The sequence below is a fragment of the Aquarana catesbeiana genome, linkage group LG09 (genome assembly GCF_042186555.1).
Source record: "Aquarana catesbeiana isolate 2022-GZ linkage group LG09, ASM4218655v1, whole genome shotgun sequence".
Lineage (NCBI taxonomy): Eukaryota > Metazoa > Chordata > Amphibia > Anura > Ranidae > Aquarana > Aquarana catesbeiana.
Genome location: NC_133332.1, coordinates 156,907,948 through 156,927,792, shown reverse-complemented (window position 1 = coordinate 156,927,792; position 19,845 = coordinate 156,907,948). Strand labels below are relative to the sequence as shown.

General features: G+C 38.5%; 1 protein-coding gene across 2 annotated transcripts in view; it reads left to right on the top strand.

The window, feature by feature from the left end:
* NRK (Nik related kinase) overlaps positions 1-19,845 on the top strand; it is a 402,914-nt gene that overhangs the window by 372,575 nt on the left and 10,494 nt on the right. For both annotated transcript variants that reach the window (XM_073599301.1, XM_073599300.1), the window contains exon 30: positions 1,290-1,449. In XM_073599301.1, coding sequence (XP_073455402.1) covers positions 1,290-1,449 — 160 coding nt within the window. The remainder of the gene's footprint in view (positions 1-1,289; positions 1,450-19,845) is intronic.

Here is a 19,845-nt window from a genome sequence, read left to right as displayed (position 1 = left end):
AGAGGGCCCAAGAAAATGTTTGTCCAGGGTCCAGTTAATATTAAAGACATGTATCCTCATGCAGGCAATAATGGCCAGAGCAGAAGATGAACTTGTGTCTATGGGGCACCCTCGGAAATTCCCATTTGCCTGTTTGTCATAGGAAAACAATTTAGGGCAAGTTTTTCATTCTAAGATATGGTGTTAGAACTATGTATGCATTCCTTCCCGTATCCTGAATTTCCTAAACATGAAAACTTGTGCAAAGGAAATGTTTCACCAATAAACATTGGGGATCAGATTATAAAGGTACCTTCAATCATTCTCTGATGTATATGGCCAGTTTACATTGTTAGGCTAAAATTACCTTAATTTGCATGAATAGATCTAATATAAATTTTACACTCTGGTTTATGGTCTGGGCCTTTGATTATAACTATGACATATTTTATTATACATCTATGTTACATGAATCTGAAACTGTCTTTGGATTCTTAAATGGCTGGTATCAAGAATGTAATGTAAAATTATAGTAAATGTTTAATTATATTATTTGTACCAGTTTCCTAGAAAAAAAAAATGTAAGGGTAAATGGTTCGAATTCCGAGCTAATTTTCTTTCGAAAATCTTTTCAAAGAATTTTCGTTTGAATTTTGTACCATTAGTGGGACACAGCAACAGCCGATTTTCGCGCGGCTATCGAATTTGAGTGATCGGACATGTTGGAAATTTTTGGAAAAACTAACGATTTTCTAATCAATGATGGGACAATCGTGTGAGAAATATAATTGAACAATGAATATGCGTGCAAGAAAAGAAAATTCCCGGAAAGAAAAGAAGATTTGCAGACACAAATTCTTTTCTGTAGCAACATGAGGTGAAATTTGAAGGCTTGGTTGGTCGAATTTCGAAAATCAACAATGGCACCATCGGATCACAAAACGCACAAAATTTCTGATTTTGAAAAGAAAATTTGTTCGGAATTCGACCATGTATGGCCTGTCTAAGTTATTTTTCAGTATAGTAAAGGTTAGGATCCAACCTCTACTTCCAGATATTTACCTGCATATTAATGGAACCTTTGCATGAAGTCTTTCTATGTCAGTGTAACTTGGAAAAGATCCTAAAATTATGCTTAGCAATTTATTTTCATACATCTGGATAAAAATGAGCAGATTTGCAAAGAAAAAAAAAATTAAAAAAGGATATAGAACAATATATCTAGAAAGGTCTAATAAACAATGCAATGTGGTTATTGTTGTTTTTGATCATTTTAGAAAGAAACTGATGGAAAAATACTGTCATTTCAGATCCAGGGAAACATTCATCCACATGCCATTATCATCCTTCCCAACACCAATGGCATGGAACTTCTGCTGAGCTATGAAGATGAAGGGGTTTATATTGATACATATGGACACTTTACAAAAGAAAATGTACTACAATGGGGAGAAATGCCTGCATCTGTTGGTAAGTTCTGTTGGGGAATGGTGTTGCATTTGTAAGGTAATCTGATGCGTACCGTATATACTCGAGTATAGGCCGACCCAAATATAAGCCGAGGCACCTAATTTTACCACAAAAGAATGGAAAAAACATATTGACTCGAGTATAAGCCTAGGATGGGAAAATGCAGCAGCTACTGGGTAAAAAATGCCCATCTGCAGCCTCACTGTGCCCATTTGCAGTCTAATTGTACCCATTTGCAGTCTAATTGTACCCATTTGCAGTCTCACTGTGCCCATTTGCAGTCTCACTGTGCCCATTTGTAGTCTTACTGTGGCCATTTGTAGTCTCACTGTGCTCAGTTGTAGTCTCTCTGTGCTCTTTTGCAGTCTCACTGTGCCCAGTTGTAGTCTCAGTGTGCCCATTTGTAGTCTCACTGTGGCCATTTGTAGTCTCACTGTGCTCAGTTGTAGTCTCTTTGTGCTCATTTGCAGTCTCACTGTGCCCAGTTGTAGTCTCTTTGTGCCTTCCCAGTTGTAGTCTCACTGTGCCCATTTGCAGCCGTACCTTTCATTACTAAAACATCGTGCGTCTCCCGCTGTGTAATGCAGTCCATTGTAACAAAGCCACACCTCCTCCTCATCTGTGATAGGCGGAACACTTATACAGTTTCCCAGCATTGTATCAGTGTTCCTCTATCACGGACAGACGAGGAGGAGGCGGTGCTTTGTTTCAATGGATGACCGAACAGACTGCATTACACAGCGGGAGACGCACGCTGTTTTAGTAATGAAAGGTATGGCTCACTCGAGTATAAGCCGAAGGGGGGGGGGGGTTCAGCCTAAAAAATGGGCTGAAAACTCGGCTTATTCTCGAGTATATATGGAAAATCTGAAGATAAACTTTTGTCCAATGAGCGATCTGATGATTTTCTGATCATTAGTATGCTGCTTTTGACAGCCGATTACGAATTTGCAGCAGACAAAAACTGGATGTGCAGGCTTGAAATTTTTTTTCTAATGTGACCACAGAGTCCGATTTTCTTTTCATTAGTACGGTTTTCTGACAAAAAAAATCTGAAGAGCAAGTCTAGGCATGTTCAGAAATGAAAGAACACATACAAAACAATTCAACACATTACATCACTTCTGACGTTGAATTCTGTCATCAGAAAATTTTCTGATGGTGAGTACCCTCTTCACTTTCGATTTTGAGACTATCATCAAACAAAAAACTGATGAAATTTCGTCTAATAATCTGACCGTGTGTACAAGGCTTTAGGGTCCATGCATAATGGCTTGAAAATCGTTGCTTCTACAGGAGTTTTGTGTTCTGCCTGTAGAAACAGCTCAACATTATCCTATGCATCCATGCAATTTAGGACTATTACAGGCATAATTTAAGCTCAGTGTTTAGAGGCAGGGAAAAAAAAAAAACTTCTGATTTGCGTTTCTGATTGGCGCTTACTGCCAGAATAAACACTAAACAGCTGTTGTAATGAAATCCATTTCACTGGGCAGAATAATAATTTATTCTGGCCATTAAAATTAATTAACACTGAAGTGCTATAAGGACCTAGCGTTTAGGTGCATCAATTTTTTCCTGCCAAAATGCTGCTGATCCCGGATGCTAAGCTCTGGAGCAAATGCACTTGCACGGTGCAACTGCACTTTGCAAAGGAAAAAAACACCAAACGTTCAGTGTCCATGAGGCCTAAAAAATACTTGCTAATCCTATGAGAAAACTCCTTTTTTAAGAGGCCAAAAATGTGTCAAGTGGTTCAAAATAGGGGCAAATGGGAGACTTTTTAGGCAGTTTGCCTGCTTAACACTTTCCATGATTGCAAACAAAATTAAAATGCATGATACCAGTATTGTAAAGAATCTGCTGTTAGGCACTCAATGGTTTGAGATGCTGAAGCTAAAGTATGGATAACTTGTGATTTATCTCATCCATCATGTGACCTCTTCCAGTTAGGTATTACAGGCACCTTGTCCAGTTTTCAGGAGTACAGGAAAGGGGAGACACCCTGATTTTTTTTTCATGACATGCCTGGTTCAATCTAACCACCCAAGAGTGAGAAAGAAAGAAGTAAACACAGAAAGGAAGTGGAGGCAGTTTAAGGCAATGATCTAAACCTGATTCTTTCAAAAAATGTTATCATTGCCATTTTAAGAGGATGGTTTGTATGGTATTAAAAAAAATGATTAGGTATAAACTTCTTTTAAAATAATTATAACTGCTCATTTTTTGAACTCGGACTTTGTTCTCTTTTTATAGCTCCTATACAAAACTCTGCAGGACTGAAGAAAACAAACTACCAAACTAAAAATCCATGGTGATGGCTTCTGATGCCTAACAGCCAGAAATGTTTCCATTTAATTAGTTCCCACAGGCCATGCTATGACCTTCACAACTCTTGAGAGAGGGCAGCAAATGAGTAGTCAAACATGGCTCTTAAAAATTTGAAAACCTGTGACCACCTTTATGATTCCATTTACACAAACGTTTGCCCTTTTAATTAGACAATGCTCATTACCTGAACAACTGTGTTGCTTAATTGATCTCTCAAAGACACATACCGTACACTGTATTTAATTTTGCTCTAAAGTGGTTCTATTATTTATATATCTAATGTCTAAGCAAAGACAAATTATAGTTTGTTGGATTATTCAAATCTTTAAAAAAGTCTTTAATCGCTTGTGATTTTCAAGAGGAAGTAAGCATTTTCGCATTCGCTAAAAAGTCAAATCAGGCAGTGGGGGTGTTGAAATAAGTGACGGCAAAGGTCTGAAGTGAGTGGCTTTCCTCTGTTGAATTTATCTAACATTCAGGCAAAAAAAGTCTGTCATTTGCATGTTTCAGGCAGACAAGAGTACCAGGTGCAGAAGTGCAGGGAGCATCTTGGCAGCCAGCACACCACTGCCAATCTGCAGTATCGAAACATGGCAGGCTGCACGCAATGCCCAACACATTGCATGTTGGACACCAGGACTCTAAATGTACAGCAAAATCACTCATGTTATTCTCTTAACAGCTCAGATGAACTTTCACTTCCCTCCCAGTTGTGACCCAATGGCTTTTCAGCCTTCAAATCTGCAATGTTAACACAGAGAATGTGCTCTGGGTGGGGGTGCGGAGGGAGCTGGGCTGCTAAGAAAACAACTCAAATGTCTTAAAGTAGATCTAAAGCCATTTTTTCTTTCTATTTAGATTTTCCCTCACTTTTATTTCCAGGTAACATTGGTAATCGGGACAATTAGAGAAAGGGATTCTCCTTAAAAGGAACACAGAGAGCAATAAAAACCTGACAGTAATTCTGACCCCTCACAGTTCTATCCAAATTCTGAAAAAAATGTTTTGCCCTTTAGTAATACTTTCAGTGCTTTTGATGTAAATTGAATTTCTCCATAGTGTCTGTAGCTGCAGAGGTCACTGAGCTCATTTATTGTTTGTTTAGAATATGCTATTACATGTGTGTTCATAACCTGGCCACAGGGTCAGTTGAAAGATAAACAGCTTTATAAAATGATTGTCATGACAGAGCCAAGAGATGACTATGATCTGAAAAAAAAAAACTATTTTACTATGGTCATGAAGACATTTTATTTTATTTTTTATTCAAGATGCCAATTTTACCTTGGGAAATTTGTGCTTTCCTGGTAACTGTTGCTTTTACTACTTTTACTCTTTTAAACTGTCATTTGAAAGTTGTCTTTTTTTACATCAAATGTTTTTTAATGTGATGAGTATGAATGCATAGTCTAAGAAGGAAGAATTCTCTGTTATTTGACTACACTTTTAGGCTGTAATCAGTATTTAGTAACCATCATTAAAGAGGAACATTATCTATAATAACTTGATGGAATAAAACAATGCTCTTTAGCAAGGAACATACATTCTACACTAATAATTATGCTACCAAAATTAGTGTGTGCTGTAAATTGCCTGCTGCATTGCTCCTGTTTCTTCTTGCTGGAGACTGCCATTCTTCTGAAGCTCAGAGCCCCTGAGCAGCAGTAACTCTTTAGGCTACTAGCAGATCTGCTTCTAGTGGCTCTACTTTTTGGCACCATGTTAAGAATAGAGAACAACTGAGGCTGTGCAGGGCAGGATGAAACCATGCATTACTGTATTTTAAACTGTATAGGCACTTATTTTTAATGTTTTACATAGCTATACCTGCAAAAGGGGCCAGCCTGAAGTGATCTAGCAGGACTTAATTTTCTTACTAAAGTTCCAATTTGAAGTCAAAATCTTTTTTTTTCAGATAGTGCGGAAAGGTTTGTACCCCATCAGGTTTTTGCTGTTATCTCTCCAAACTGAGGGGAAAATTTCCTTTAAGATAAGTTTTGTCTAAGACCTCATCTGGGGATGTCTTGGACGAAACCCCAGATGATGTCTTCTTAGACAAAGCATGTCAGGTTGAGGCTCACCCAAACATTGCGTTCCACATATCTGCAACCCAGCCTATTGGATTGTGTGATGAAATGCATGTTTTTTCTTATGGGATGTAAGTGTTTCATTACATTTTAATAAATGTTAAATAGTTTTAAACTATGTGGAGAATTCCTTTGTTTTTATGATGATTGACCTACTGGATTGAAAGTGAAGTCTTCACCAGTAACTTCAGTCTCTTGGAAGAAGAATGAGGCCTTGGATCTTCAGCTAGCCATTTTAGTTGGTGCACTTAGAACTCCTGCTTGGCAAAGTGTAACTGTGGTATGCTGACAGTATCCAGATAGCAAAGCGGACACTGTGACTGCTTAACAGGTCTTCAATGAGACCCAGGTTCTGGAAAGTGTGGGCAAAATGAAGTAACTCTGTCTGCGTGCAGTGTCGTTGTTTCCTGCAAATTGGCAAGTGCCCTCTCACCAATCCTGCTGTCAAAGCCTTGTGGCGACTGACTTCTCTCAGACAAACAAGATGGTGTCCTTGGTTCTTTTTCCCCCAGAGCATTCTGGGCTTTGTAGTTCCATGCCCCTACAAGGCTATGGGTTCCTTTCAGTAGGGGACTACATGTCCCAGAAACCTTTGCTGCTGCTGGCTGCTAATTGGCTCCCTCCCCTGCCAATGAAGATTCAGGGGAGGGAGCAGACCAGACAGCTCTAACAGTGTGGGCAGGCACCGCTCGCATAAGTAAGGAGTCAGTGAGGAGAAGGAGGGGGAGTAATCCCCAGCAGAAGCTTACAGGCACGCTCTCCCTTCAGTGAGAGCCTTGGTCAGCTTGGCACAGCTGCGGGAGATGCAAGCCTTGCTCAGCTTGGCTTCTATCAACACTGAAGTTAATACAGTTGTGGCTTCCATCTACATGGACTGTTTTGCTTAATGTCACTGATAGATTTGTTTCCTTATTGACACCATACATGTGTGGACTTTTTACTTGGATTTATTTGTGTGATTCAATATAGTATTTCACTTAATTATTATATGTTGTTTCAATATTCTCAACTGGTATAAATCCCTTTATATCATGATTTATAGCACAGCACTTTTTCACCTTTTTTTTTCCCATATTGCACAACGGTTGTCAAAGTTGTAGTGCTTGCAGCTGCCTATTTCAGGTGTTGATAGCTCAGTATATTAGATGATATTCACCTAGATAAAGAGAGGGTGAATCTGCCCAGTGGGCACAAAAATAGTATTAAAAACCTGATTCTAACTCTTTTTACACAATCCAAAACAAAGTTGAGCAGAGATACGCTTTAACAAACAAGAAGCTGATGCTCTGTGCAGAGCAATGGTGCTTTCAGCCTAAACACACCCAGCAACATGTTCTGCCAAAGTAGGAAGGAATGCAGACTTTCCTGGAAAGAGTTAAGAGCTGATACTTTCTTCAGCCCAAAACAGAAGTGGTAGGCGTTGACAAACAGGCTTTTACATTTGTCTACTACTGCTCTTTTTCTAAATTGTGCAATGCAAATTCTACCATATTTTACCTGTGAGGACAGGGTGGGCTAGCATTTCTGAGGGTGTAGTCCTTGGCAATAGTGGCGCAATGCCAACAGATGGGTGCCAGTCACTATTTTATAGGTGCCTTTGAAGAAGCTTTTCCATATATGAAGGTTACATCTAAAGAGTGCCCTCTTGTCCTTTGTGATGACCTTAAAGGGAATAACTCTACACCACATTCACAATATGACACTGCAGCTTGGCATTGCATGTACAGTGACTTCAAAAAGTATTCATACCCCTTGAAATATTCCATATTTTGTCATGTTGCAACCAAAAACGTAAATGTATTTTATTGGGATTTTATGTGATAGACCATCACAAAGTGGCACATAGTTGTGAAGTGGAAGGAAAATGATAAGTGGTTTTCAAATTTTTTTACAAAATAAATAGGTGAAAAGTGTGGCGTGAATTTGTATTCAGCCCTCTTTACTCTAATATCCCGAACTAAAATCTAGGGGAACCAATTGCCTTCAGAAGTCACCCAATTAGTAAATAGAGTCCACCTGTGTGTAATGTAATCTCAGTATAAATACAGCTGTTCTGTGAGGCCCTCCGAGGTTTGTTAGAGAACTTTAGTGAGCAACAGCATCATGAAGGCCAAGGAACACACCAGTCAGGTCAGGGATAAAGTTGTGGAGAAGTTTAAGGCAGGGTTAGGTTACAAAAAAACATCCCAAGCTTTGAACATCTCACGAAGCACTGTTCAATCCATCATCCAAAAATGGAACAAGTATTGCACAACTGAAAACCTACCAAGACATGGCCGTCCACCTAAACTGACAGGCCGGGCAAGGAGAACATTAATTTAAGAAGCAGCCAAGAAGCCCATGGTAACTCTGGAGGAGCTGCAAAGATCCACAGCTCAGGTGGGAGAATCTGTTCACAGGAAAACGATTAGTCATGCACTCTCCAAATCTGGCCTTTATGGAAGAGTGGCAAGAAGAAAGCCATAAGAAGTTTAGTTTGCAGTTTGCTAGAAATCATGTGGGGGACACAGCAAACATGTGGAAAAGTGCTCAGATGAGACCAAAATTGAACTTTTTGGCCTAAAAGCAAAACACTACGTGTGGCAGAAAACTACCTGCACATCACCCTAAACACACCATCCCTACTGTGAGACATGGTGGTGGCAGCATCATGTTGTGGGGATGCTTTACTTCAGCAGGGACAGGGAAACTGGTCAGAGTTGATGGGAAGATGAATGGAGCCAAATACGGGGCAATCTTAGAAGAAAACCCATTAGAGTCTGCAAAAGATTTGAGACTGGGGCGGAGGTTTACCTTCCAGCAGGACAACAACCCTAAACATACAGCCAGAGTTACAATTCATGCGTTGAATGGCCCAGTCAAAGTCTAGACCTAAATCCATTTGAGAATCTGTGGCAAGACTTGAAAATTGCTGTTCACAGACGCTCTCCATCCAATCTGACAGAGCTTGAGCTATCTTGCAAAGAAGAATGGGCAAAAACTTCACTCTCTGGATGTGCAAAGCTGGTAGAGACATACCCAAAAAGACTTCAGCTGTAATTGCATCGAAAGGTGGTTCTACAAAGTATTGACTCAGCAGGGCTGAATAAAAATGCACGCCACACTTTTCAGATATTTATTTGTAAAAGAAATTGAAAACCATTTATCATTTTCCTTCCACTACACAATTATGTGCCACTTTGTGTTGGTCTATCACATACAATCCCAATAAAATACATTTAAGTTTTTGGTTGTAACATAAAATGTGGAAAATTTCAAGGGGTATGAATATTTTTTCAAGGCACTGTAAATAATAAGTAGTATATATGATCAACCAGAACACCCAGATTCTTCTCCACCATTGACTACCTCAGTTGTACTCCGTCTAGAATATACAGTATGATGTATGCACGCTTTTTTGCCCCCAAGTGCATAACTTTGTTTATTGACATTAACCTCATTTGCCTCATAGTTGTCCAATTAAACAGTGGAGGCCAGCTTGTAAGTTGGAGACAAACTTCATATAATTTATAAATAGGGTAAAAAGTAAGAGTCCCAACACTGAACCATGAGGTACACCATGAATATCCTTAGATCATTCAGAATATGAAAAATCTCAGTATACTATTTCTAGAGACACTTCATTGTCTGTTTTTGCTCACTTCTTCATAAAGAAAAATCAGGTCGGTTTGACAACCACAGTCTTTCTCATGCATCCTTGCTGTGTATTTCTTAACTGCCTCCTGCACAGCCACTGTACGCATACAGCCAGATGAAACAAGTGTTGTTCTTGGAGGACGTATGGGTACCTCCTCCCAGAAGCTTCAGGGTACAGGGATGCTGACCCATCTGCACATCTGACAGACTATGTTCCTGCGAGACACCAGTCCCATCCACCTTTTGCAGACAACTGCACTCCTGGAACTACATGGACTCTTTTGTTCTTCCTTTCTTCCACCTCCTGTACTTCCTGGCCAGTGAACTTGGTATTCCTGGGTGCAGCCATATACCAGAAGGCTAGGCTTGCTTGGTTTATAGGAACTGGAACTGCTATGGGTGATGCTACACTAAGCTTTATTCCCTCATTTCTCATACAGAGGTGACTATTAAAGTACATTTGTTTTGACACAATTGGTTGATTTGTGTGATACACAAAACACAATGTCCAGTACAGTCCAAACAATAAAGTTGCACACACGTAGTATCCCCTTACTCTAAAGGAGTAGTAGAATGTGTTTTGGGTTGTAATTCTAAGTATGCCCATGCTATGTGTAAGAAATAGCTTATTAAATGGACACCTTAGTGTAAAGAAATACATTTTCTTTCCTGCATTTTCCAAAAACGTTTATTTCAGAAGTCTCACTATGCCTTTCAGAAAACATCTTGGAGTGCTTGATTACAAAATTGGTTTCTTTTATGGGTGTTTCCACTGTCCTGATGCTCCATGATCTCCAAAAATGTGATAGGTAGTCAGGAAATTAGATGCGTAATTTTGCCTCTTGGAACATTTGCTCTTTTGATTTTGGGCCTCTAGGCTGTGAAAAAGTCTTGCACATGTGGTATCCCCATAATCAGGAGGCATAGCAGAATGTGTTTTGGGGTTTAATTGTAAGTATGCCTATGCTGTGTGTGAGATATACATTGTTCAAATAATAATTTTTGTGAAAAAGCAAACAAAATAAAAGTTGTTATTTTGTACTTCAGATATAGAATATAAAGCCTCATGCACACTGGAGTTTTTTTCTTCCGTGAATGCCTTGCTCCAGGGGAGGAACAAGCAGTGTTAAAAACATGCCTAAAGCCACATTTTGTAAACGCATTTAGGCATATTTAGCGATTGAGCATTCATTCATTACAATGGCCAGAATCTAGCCAATGGAATGAATGCCCAAGCACTTGACACAAATAAAAACGCTTAAATGCGTTTACAAAACTTGGCTTTAGGCATGTTTTTAACGCTGCCTTTTCCTCCCCTGGAGCAAGGCGTCCAGGGGAGGAAAATAAATCTCCAATGTGCATGAGGCCTTGACTTCTACATCTTCAGAAAGTAACAGCTTAAATATTTAGGATAGGTGTGGCCAACAGAATATTTCCTTGAGGTACATGAGATCCATTCTATCCACATTTACAGCACATTCACCAGTAACATTACAAATTCAGTATACTGTATGTGACTGAGAGATAACATTTTTTTCCCCATCAGATATGCAGAGAATTTATTAATTACCCAGCAAGTTTTTCAAAGTATTACTGCACTGTTACCTGATAGAATGGAAATGCGTTTGTGCAGCCAATTCATTAGACAGTACATAAAAGAAGTATAGTACAAGCTTCCTAGAGGACTGAAAAAGGCTATTTATAAAGTCAATATTTGAGTTCTCCCTCTGAGATGATGCATAATGTTAATCAATATCCTAATCACTTTCAACCTTCTGGCTATGGCTCTCAACTATTTTCTAGTAGCTGACCAGAGACACGGACACTGTTGGAGTGTAGGTCTGCTGTAAGGTTGTATACATAGGATAATATTGGAGGTTACAACCATCTGTAATCTCTTATGAACTGTAAGGCCTTTCATTTAGCTGAATCAATTTACAGGAAACAGATTAGTGGATTAGAAAGACAGGATTAACGTTCAATTTCCATTTAAACCCACCTGTTTTTACTGGCAGCATAAAACGTTGATCCCCATGTATTTTTGTCAATGAACATAATCCATACGCGCTATTGATGTTTGTTATTGCACCTATTATGGTAGCACTTTTATCAAGATCCATGGGAGAGGGGTTTGGGACTTTATATGAAACATGCAGCCAGGGAGGCATCACGGCATGAATGTGTCTCGCAGGTAATTGGAAGTTGTGACCATATATAATGCATACAAAAATGTAAAATAGGTAGAATTTATTCCATACATAATACATAACATGGCAGTATAATGGCATAGCAACATATTGGTTCACAATGATATCATTATATTAAACACCAAACTCATTATAAAAAAAAAATTATTTCAATTGGTAAGATCCAGAAGAACATAATGTTGGTAACAATCTTGAGATGTAAACAAAGGGGGATCTAATAGCTTGATCCATTTTGTGGCTAACTTCCACTCTTCAGGAGCAGATGCAGGATAGGTGTCTATAAAAATGTTAAAAATTAAATATTCAATTGGGTAAGTCTATAAGAGGAGGAGGGGAAGGAAGATGCAAAGGTGGATCCCCCACTCATACTTGCTGACCAATTATGAGTCTGGGCACAGGCGTGGAAAGCTGGAGGCTGGCTGGGAGGGTCTGCCTGTGCCCAGACTCATAGTTGGTCTGTAAGTATGAGTGGGGGGTCCACCTTTGCACCTTCCTTCCCCTCCTCCTCTTATAGACATACCCAATTGAATATTTAATTTTTTACATTTTTATAGACCCTTATCTTGCATCTGCCCCTGAAGAGTGGAAATTAGCCACAAAATGGGGTTATTAGATGCCCCTTTGTTTACATCTCAAGATTGTTACTAACATTATGTTCTACTGGATCTTACCAATTCAAATCATGTTTTTTTTTATTGTGCAGACATGCAATAATGAGTTTGGTGTTTTCTATGATGATATCATTGTGAACCAATATGTTGCTATGCCATTATGCTGCCATGTTATGTATTATGTATGGAATACATTCTACTTGTATTACATTTTTGTATGTATTATGTCACTATGCAATATATATGGTAACAACTCACAATTACCCGCCAGACACATTCATGCCGTGATGCCTCCCTGGCTGCATGTTTCATATATAGTCCCAAATCCCTCTCCCATGTATCTCAGCAATTAGGCAAGTACTGTGCCTCATATAAAGTCCCAAACCCTCTTTTCTCCTTAATCATTTTTATCAAGTCTTAAAAGGATCTATTAGACTGAAACAATTTTGTATTACGTAAAAATTTCTTCTAACTTTGTGATACATTGTATGTTTATCGTTGTTGGTAATGTCTTTCTGTGGACCGTTCTGAAGGTTCAAAGATGAGCTGCCTTTTCCTGTACAGCAACATGGATACCAATATCCACACAAATGCAAGTGTATTTTCCCTGTAAGCTCCGAGTGTTTCTAAATTCTTATGCCGCGTACACACGGTCGGACTTTTCGTCTACAAAAGTCCAACGGACGCTGACGGACTAAAGCTGGCTGGTAATCCGATCGTGTGTGGGCTTCTCCGGACTTTCAACGGACTTTTTTAGCCTCAAATCCGACGGACTTTAGATTTGAAGCATGCTTCAAATCTTTACGTCGTAAGTACGACGGACCCCGAAGTCCGCTCGTCTGTATGCTAGTCCGACGGACAAAAAAACGACGCATGCTCATAAGCAAAAACTAAACGGAAGCACTCGGTCTAGTAAAACTAGTGTTCGTATTGTAGGTAGCACATTCATCACGCTGCAAAATCTGTGATCGTTGAATGCAGCGCATTTTATTTCTTCTTTACGAAGGCTCTATAAAGAACGAAGGTGTTTTGCTGTTCATAATCAGAGTTCTCCCAAACTGATTTCTGGATTCTTTTTCTCTTTGATCTCATGAATGATATAGTATGCATTTTAAAAACAATGTTTCCATACTAATAATACTTTTTCCCCTTTTTTTTTTTTAGGTTTGTAAAGTTACCACAAAGAACCCATTATTCTGTTTTTTTTTTTTTATAGTGATTATTTTTTAGTTTTTAGATAAAGTTAACCCAAAGCACCGTTTTTGGTTACGTAAATTTTTGGATTTTCAAGACTTACCACTTGAACATTATTAACATTAGTAATGTATTTTTGGTGTGTTTTTTTTCTAACTCAATGAGATTGTTGTCCCTTGTTAATTTAACATTGTGTGTAAAATCAATGATTTCAAAGAAAAAACATAAAAAGTCTTTTGCTAAACTCAAAAAATGATCCATTTATTCATGGTCAAAATAAAATAAAGAGGAAGTCAACGCTGGAAAAAGTCGGTGTACCAGAAAATTGGGATCTTGCGGAGTCCATATAAGAGGGAGCACAATCTGGTCCAAGAATCCCAGAGATCAACAGCACCAGCAGATGATCTAGATGTCCCCAGACTGTGGTCCTACAACAGCCTGCGTCTTCTGTCAGACCAGACTGAACCCAGGTCATCATTTTCTTCTCTTCCCTGCAGCCTTTCCTCCACGCTGCCCTGCAGCCTTCCCTGTAGCCTTCTTTTGAGGCTGTGGCTCTGGTGTTTCAGTTGTGGCAGGAGGAGGAGGAGGAGGAGGAGGAGGAGGAGGAGGAGGAGGGGGGGCTGCCTCATGTAGTTGGGTGTTTTGTGTTAGCGTGCCCTGCAGCCCCTTATGGATTGTTTCCCCAAATAGGCGCTCACAAATGAGGCGCTGCTCCCTATTCATCTGAAGAAGCCTGCTGGCTAAGTAGCAGCCATAGGATTCTTCCGCTTCGGGGGGGCTCCTTAAAAAACGGGTGGCCTCTTGCATGAGGCGCAGGGATGCGTCCTGTGTGACCATCCCCTTCCTGGCCCTTTTTTTGGGAAGGTGGAGGGGAGGCACTTGGGATTCGGTCAGGCTCCTACTGGGCCCAGCCACCTCACTTGGCCCAGCCACCTCACTTGGCCCAGCCACCTCACTTGGCCCAGCCACCTCACTGGGAGCAGCCACCTCACTGGGAGCAGCCACCTCCTGCCTGACACTGGGCCCAGCCTCCTCCAGGATGATGGTGAATCCGGCCTCCTCCAGGCTGTCCATGGGCCTGGTCTCCTCCTGCCTGCCACTTTCCCCACATTCCTCCTGGATGGACTCATCCTGTGTATAAAAAAAGGACAATAGTTTGAGTATATTTTTTTGGGTTCATCAATGACACACAGTTTGCTTCTCATGAATAGCAAATTCAATGTGAATACTTCTCTTTAATAAAAGAGTCTAATCAGACACCCTAATTATTTCAAGCAGGTGCCAAACATATTTAGCCACTACTGTCAATTGATATGTATACACAATTTTGAGTGCCAAATTATTTTAGACAATTATAACATCCAGTTAACATCATTAATATTAGTACAGTAAATATTTGTTAAAATAATTTACCTGACTCCAGATGGTCATATCTGGTTCATCCAGGATGGAAGACCCAGCTTGCTCCTCATCAGCCTCTGCTGGGGTGGAGGGAAGGGTGGAGGGAAGGGTTGAAAGTGATGGCCTGGCTTCATTCTGGTCATCCAGAAAACGGAGTTGATTATAGTACCACAGCCTGGGTACATAAACATCATCTGCTGATGCTCCTGATCTCCTTGATTCCTGGATCTTCTTATGCTCCCTCTTATACATGTTCCTCAAGACCCCAATTTTCTTGAGCAATGTCTCCATTGTTGCTTCCGGGATGGTCGCCTGGACAAAGGCCAGAAGTCTCTCCAGCGTTGACTTCCTCACATGCTTAGCATAATACTGAGGGTGTTTCACCTCCCACAAATTCCTCATCTCTCGATATTTGGAAATAAAAGATGTAAGGAACTCTGGATCCTTAAATAGGGGATTCATTATATCTGGAAAAGATGAAGTCACAAGACAAAAAACACTTTTATTATAGGTTTCGGCTAACCCCTCATCATCTTCTCCCTATGTAGGCCTCATCAATCTATCAAGCCATATAGGCCGCTTGCTACAAAGTCATGACCATAAAACCCAAAAAAAATATATTTAAAATTACCTTCGTTTTGTAACGTCCTGGTCCACTATCACCTACGCACAGAACGTTCGTACGACACGTGCGCAAGGGCCCTCTTCATACACTACGCATGTGTGAAACTCCGCCTGCGTCGCCCGCCCCTGACGTTCGAAATTAACTCATGTTCTCCGCCCCCTAATTCGACGCACAGAACGTACGTACGACACGTGCGCAAGGCCCCTCTTTATACACTACGCATGTGTGAAACTCCGCCTGCGTCGCCCGCCCCTGACGTTCGATTTTAACTCATGTTCTCCGCCCATTTTTTGTTACGGCGCGTAGTGGAGTTAAAGAATGGCGGAGACACCTGAAATGTTGACGACCTCAGGTAGTGGAGACAGCCCGGAGGCTGGAACGTCAGCGAAATCTATGAGGCCTAGATTTAAGGCCTCTAATATGAGTTTTAAAGAGATGGTGGAGATGGTGGCCATTCTTCACAAAGACGACTATGATGGCAATTATGGGCCGTACGCACGGCCAAATTTGCGCAAGGCCAAAATAATGGCGAAGGTCGTGGAGACTTTGCAGGCATCTTTTGGGGTCCAGCGCTCCAAAGATCAACTGCGAAAAAGATGGTCTGACCTGAAACTCAGGGAGCCGGATCAATACCGACGTATCCGGAAAGTTCTTAAAAAAAAGTAAGTACTTGTCGTGTTTTTCTCTTGTGTTTATTACCTTGTATACTGCTCCATGTGCTTTTCCTTCCTATCCGATTTTTTGTTCATCGTTTTAAACGATCTTTTAAGAAACCTCGTTACATATCTATAGATATATATCTATATATACATATACACATATACATATATATATATATATATATATATATATATACATATATATATATATATATATATATATATACATATATACATATATACATATACATATATATACACATATATATATATATATATACATATATATATATATATATATATATATATATATATATATATATATACATATATATATATATATATATACATATATATATACATATATATATATATATACATATATATATATATATACATATATATATACACATATATATATATAACTATATATATATATATATATATAACTATATATATATATAACTATATATATATATATATATATATATAACTATAGAGAGAGATAGATATATATATATATATATATATATATATATATATATATATATTGAGAGATAGATATAGATATAGAGAGAGAGAGAGAGAGAGAGAGAGAGAAAGAAATATATAGAGAGAGAGAGAAATATAGAGATAGGTAGATAGATAGATATAGAAATGTAAAACATTATTTTTGAAGATTTGAAGTTATCTTAATTTTTTGGCTTTACATTTAGTTAGATATTTAGAGATTTTGTTCCAGATATAGAGAGAGATCAAAAGATTATTAACTATATTTTGAGATATTGATATCTATCTATCCGATATGTCTTTCTAATTTTAAATATTGAGGTAAAATAGGAACTCTACACAAACCACTTCATTACAAATGTTGGAAAATTACTATGTACTAAAATATCTGTGTGCTAATTAGATTATTAATTTTTTGTTTTGAGTCAAGCAACAGCGCCACCCCCGAGGATGTTCAGGAATTATGCAACATGGGCACCCCACCAGGTCAGTGTTTGAGACACCAGCTTTATGGTAAGGTAAACTTATGTGTGCATATTTCTAAACATATTTTTTTTTTCATTCCACTTTAGGTCCAAGTGACTATTTCACCACAGACAGTGCCCAACGGCTAATTGCTCAAATCATGGCCTGGAATGGGGAGATCGATCAAATGCGGAATCGGCTGGATTGTATGCAGCAGGAAATTAAGGACATGATTGATGTTTTGGGTCGAATCTAAATGCCCTTTTTTAAACCCCAAAACATCAATCATGTCCTTCATTTCCTGTTTTGCTGACCCCATTCTGGGCCTTCTCTTTTTTTTTTTTTGGCAGAACATAAATGGCTGTTTAACCTAATGTAAAAAAGGAGGGCTGTTTCTCGTAAATACCTCAAAAATCCACAAAAAAATAAAAATTGATTTTCAAAAAAACACAAAAAAAAACAAAAAAAAAACTTGATTTTAAAAAACCAAAAAAAATAAAAAACTTGATTTTAAAAAACCAAAAAAAAAAAAAAACTTGATTTTAAAAAACCAAAAAAAAAAAAAAACTTGATTTTAAAAAACCAAAAAAAATAAAAAACTTGATTTTAAAAAACCAAAAAAAAAAAAAACTTGATTTTAAAAAACCAAAAAAAAAAAAAACTTGATTTTAAAAAACCAAAAAAAATAAAAAACTTGATTTTAAAAAACCAAAAAAATAAAAAACTTGATTTTAAAAAACCAAAAAAAATAAAAAACTTGATTTTAAAAAACCAAAAAAAAAAAAAAACTTGATTTTAAAAAACCAAAAAAAATTAATATACAAACTTTATAAAAAAAAAATAATAAAAACAAAAATTACTTGATAAAAAAAAAAACATAAACCAAAAAATTGCTTTAAAAAAAAAAAAAAATAAACAAAACTTGATTTTCCCAAAACAAAAAAAAAAGCCTGTTTGTGAAAATCAAAAAGCCAAAAATATTTTTTGTGGATTAGGTATAAATATTTAGATATAATTATATTTTGCTACATTATTAAGATATCATTCTATTTTTGTCTATGAACATTTTATACTAAATGCAGAACGGAATGCATAACAACCATTAATAAAAACATCTCCTTATAGGAATTAAATAAATGTGTGGTTTGTTATTTCAAGGCTCAGTATCATTTTAGTTATAATTGTAAAAAAGTTGTTTACAGTGGCAATGGAGCTTATTTAGACATTTAAAATTACAATACAGTTGGCACTACAACTGCTCGACCATAACCTAGGAGACAGCCCAAAAGAAAGACAAGCAATAAATATAATGCAAGATTTCATCAATAATTTTTTTATTGTCAAAAATTATATATCCTGGCCCATTGCAATGGCCCCCCTACCCATAAAATAATTAACATATTGCTGTCTAACTTGACGGGCACTTTGGGGGGCCAAGCCAGTACGGACAGTATCCAGGCCTGTAAGGTTGGCTTCTATTTGTCCGGCCTCAGGCCCAACTGTGCCTATATAATTTGGAGAATGCTTATTTAAAAAGTTGTGCAGAATGCAGCACGATAAAACGATAAAATTAAGTTTGTATTCCGCCAAATTAATGGCTGTTTGAAACAGGCGGAACCGGCTGGCCAGAATTCCAAACGCATTCTCAACCACTCTTCTAGCTCTGGCCAGCCGGTAATTAAAAACCCTCCTCTCCGGGGTGAGGGTTCTTTGGGGGAATGGCCTCATGAGGTGCTTGCTGAGAGCGAAGGCTTCATCGGCAATGAAGACAAAGGGGAGTCCTTCCACGTTATCCTCATCAGGTGGCAATCCCAGGCCACCACTCTGGAGACGCTGGCAGAACTCCGTCTGGGCAAATACTCCTCCATCCGACATCCGGCCATTCTTCCCCACGTCCACATATAAAAAATCATAGTGTGCCGACACCACCGCCATTAAAACAATACTGTGGAACCCCTTATAATTAAAATAATATGACCCCGAATGGGGTGGTGGCACAATGTGGACATGTTTCCCATCTATAGCCCCTCCACAATTGGGAAAGTCCCAACGGCTGGCAAAATGGGATGCCACAGTCTGCCATTCCTGTGGCGTTGAAGGAAACTGGGAAATCAAACAAGAAAACCAAAATCAATTAATTTGGAAGCTAACATTGCAAGAAAATTAGACAATTAAAAACATTATTCCCCAGCATCAGTATAACATTCAATAATTTAATTGTTCTGGAATAACTAATATGGAAAGGCACACTTATCAGATTGCTCACCCCCTCTGATGGAACATTGATTACATTTTAGGGGGTTGTGAAATCCCTAAAAAAAATTACTTTTAGGACACGCAGGAATTTAGGGACTAAAAAGGCTACAAGACTGCAGTTGTCGCACTCTGCAGGTGCAGTTGCTAACCAGCTTACAGTAAATGAGGTAATGTAAAAAGGCATTCATGTTGCAAGGAGTACACAATCACATGCAAGGGCAATTAATGAAAACACTTTGAGGCTTGCATATGATTTGATGATGGAAATCAGCAGAGCTTCTGCTCATTTACTAAAGCACTGGAACAAATGCACTTGTAGAGTGCACATGCATTTTGCAAAGTGCAACATATATTTGCTTTAGACAAATCAACACCACAGAACATTCCAGCAAATTTTAACGAGGGTGGGGGTGG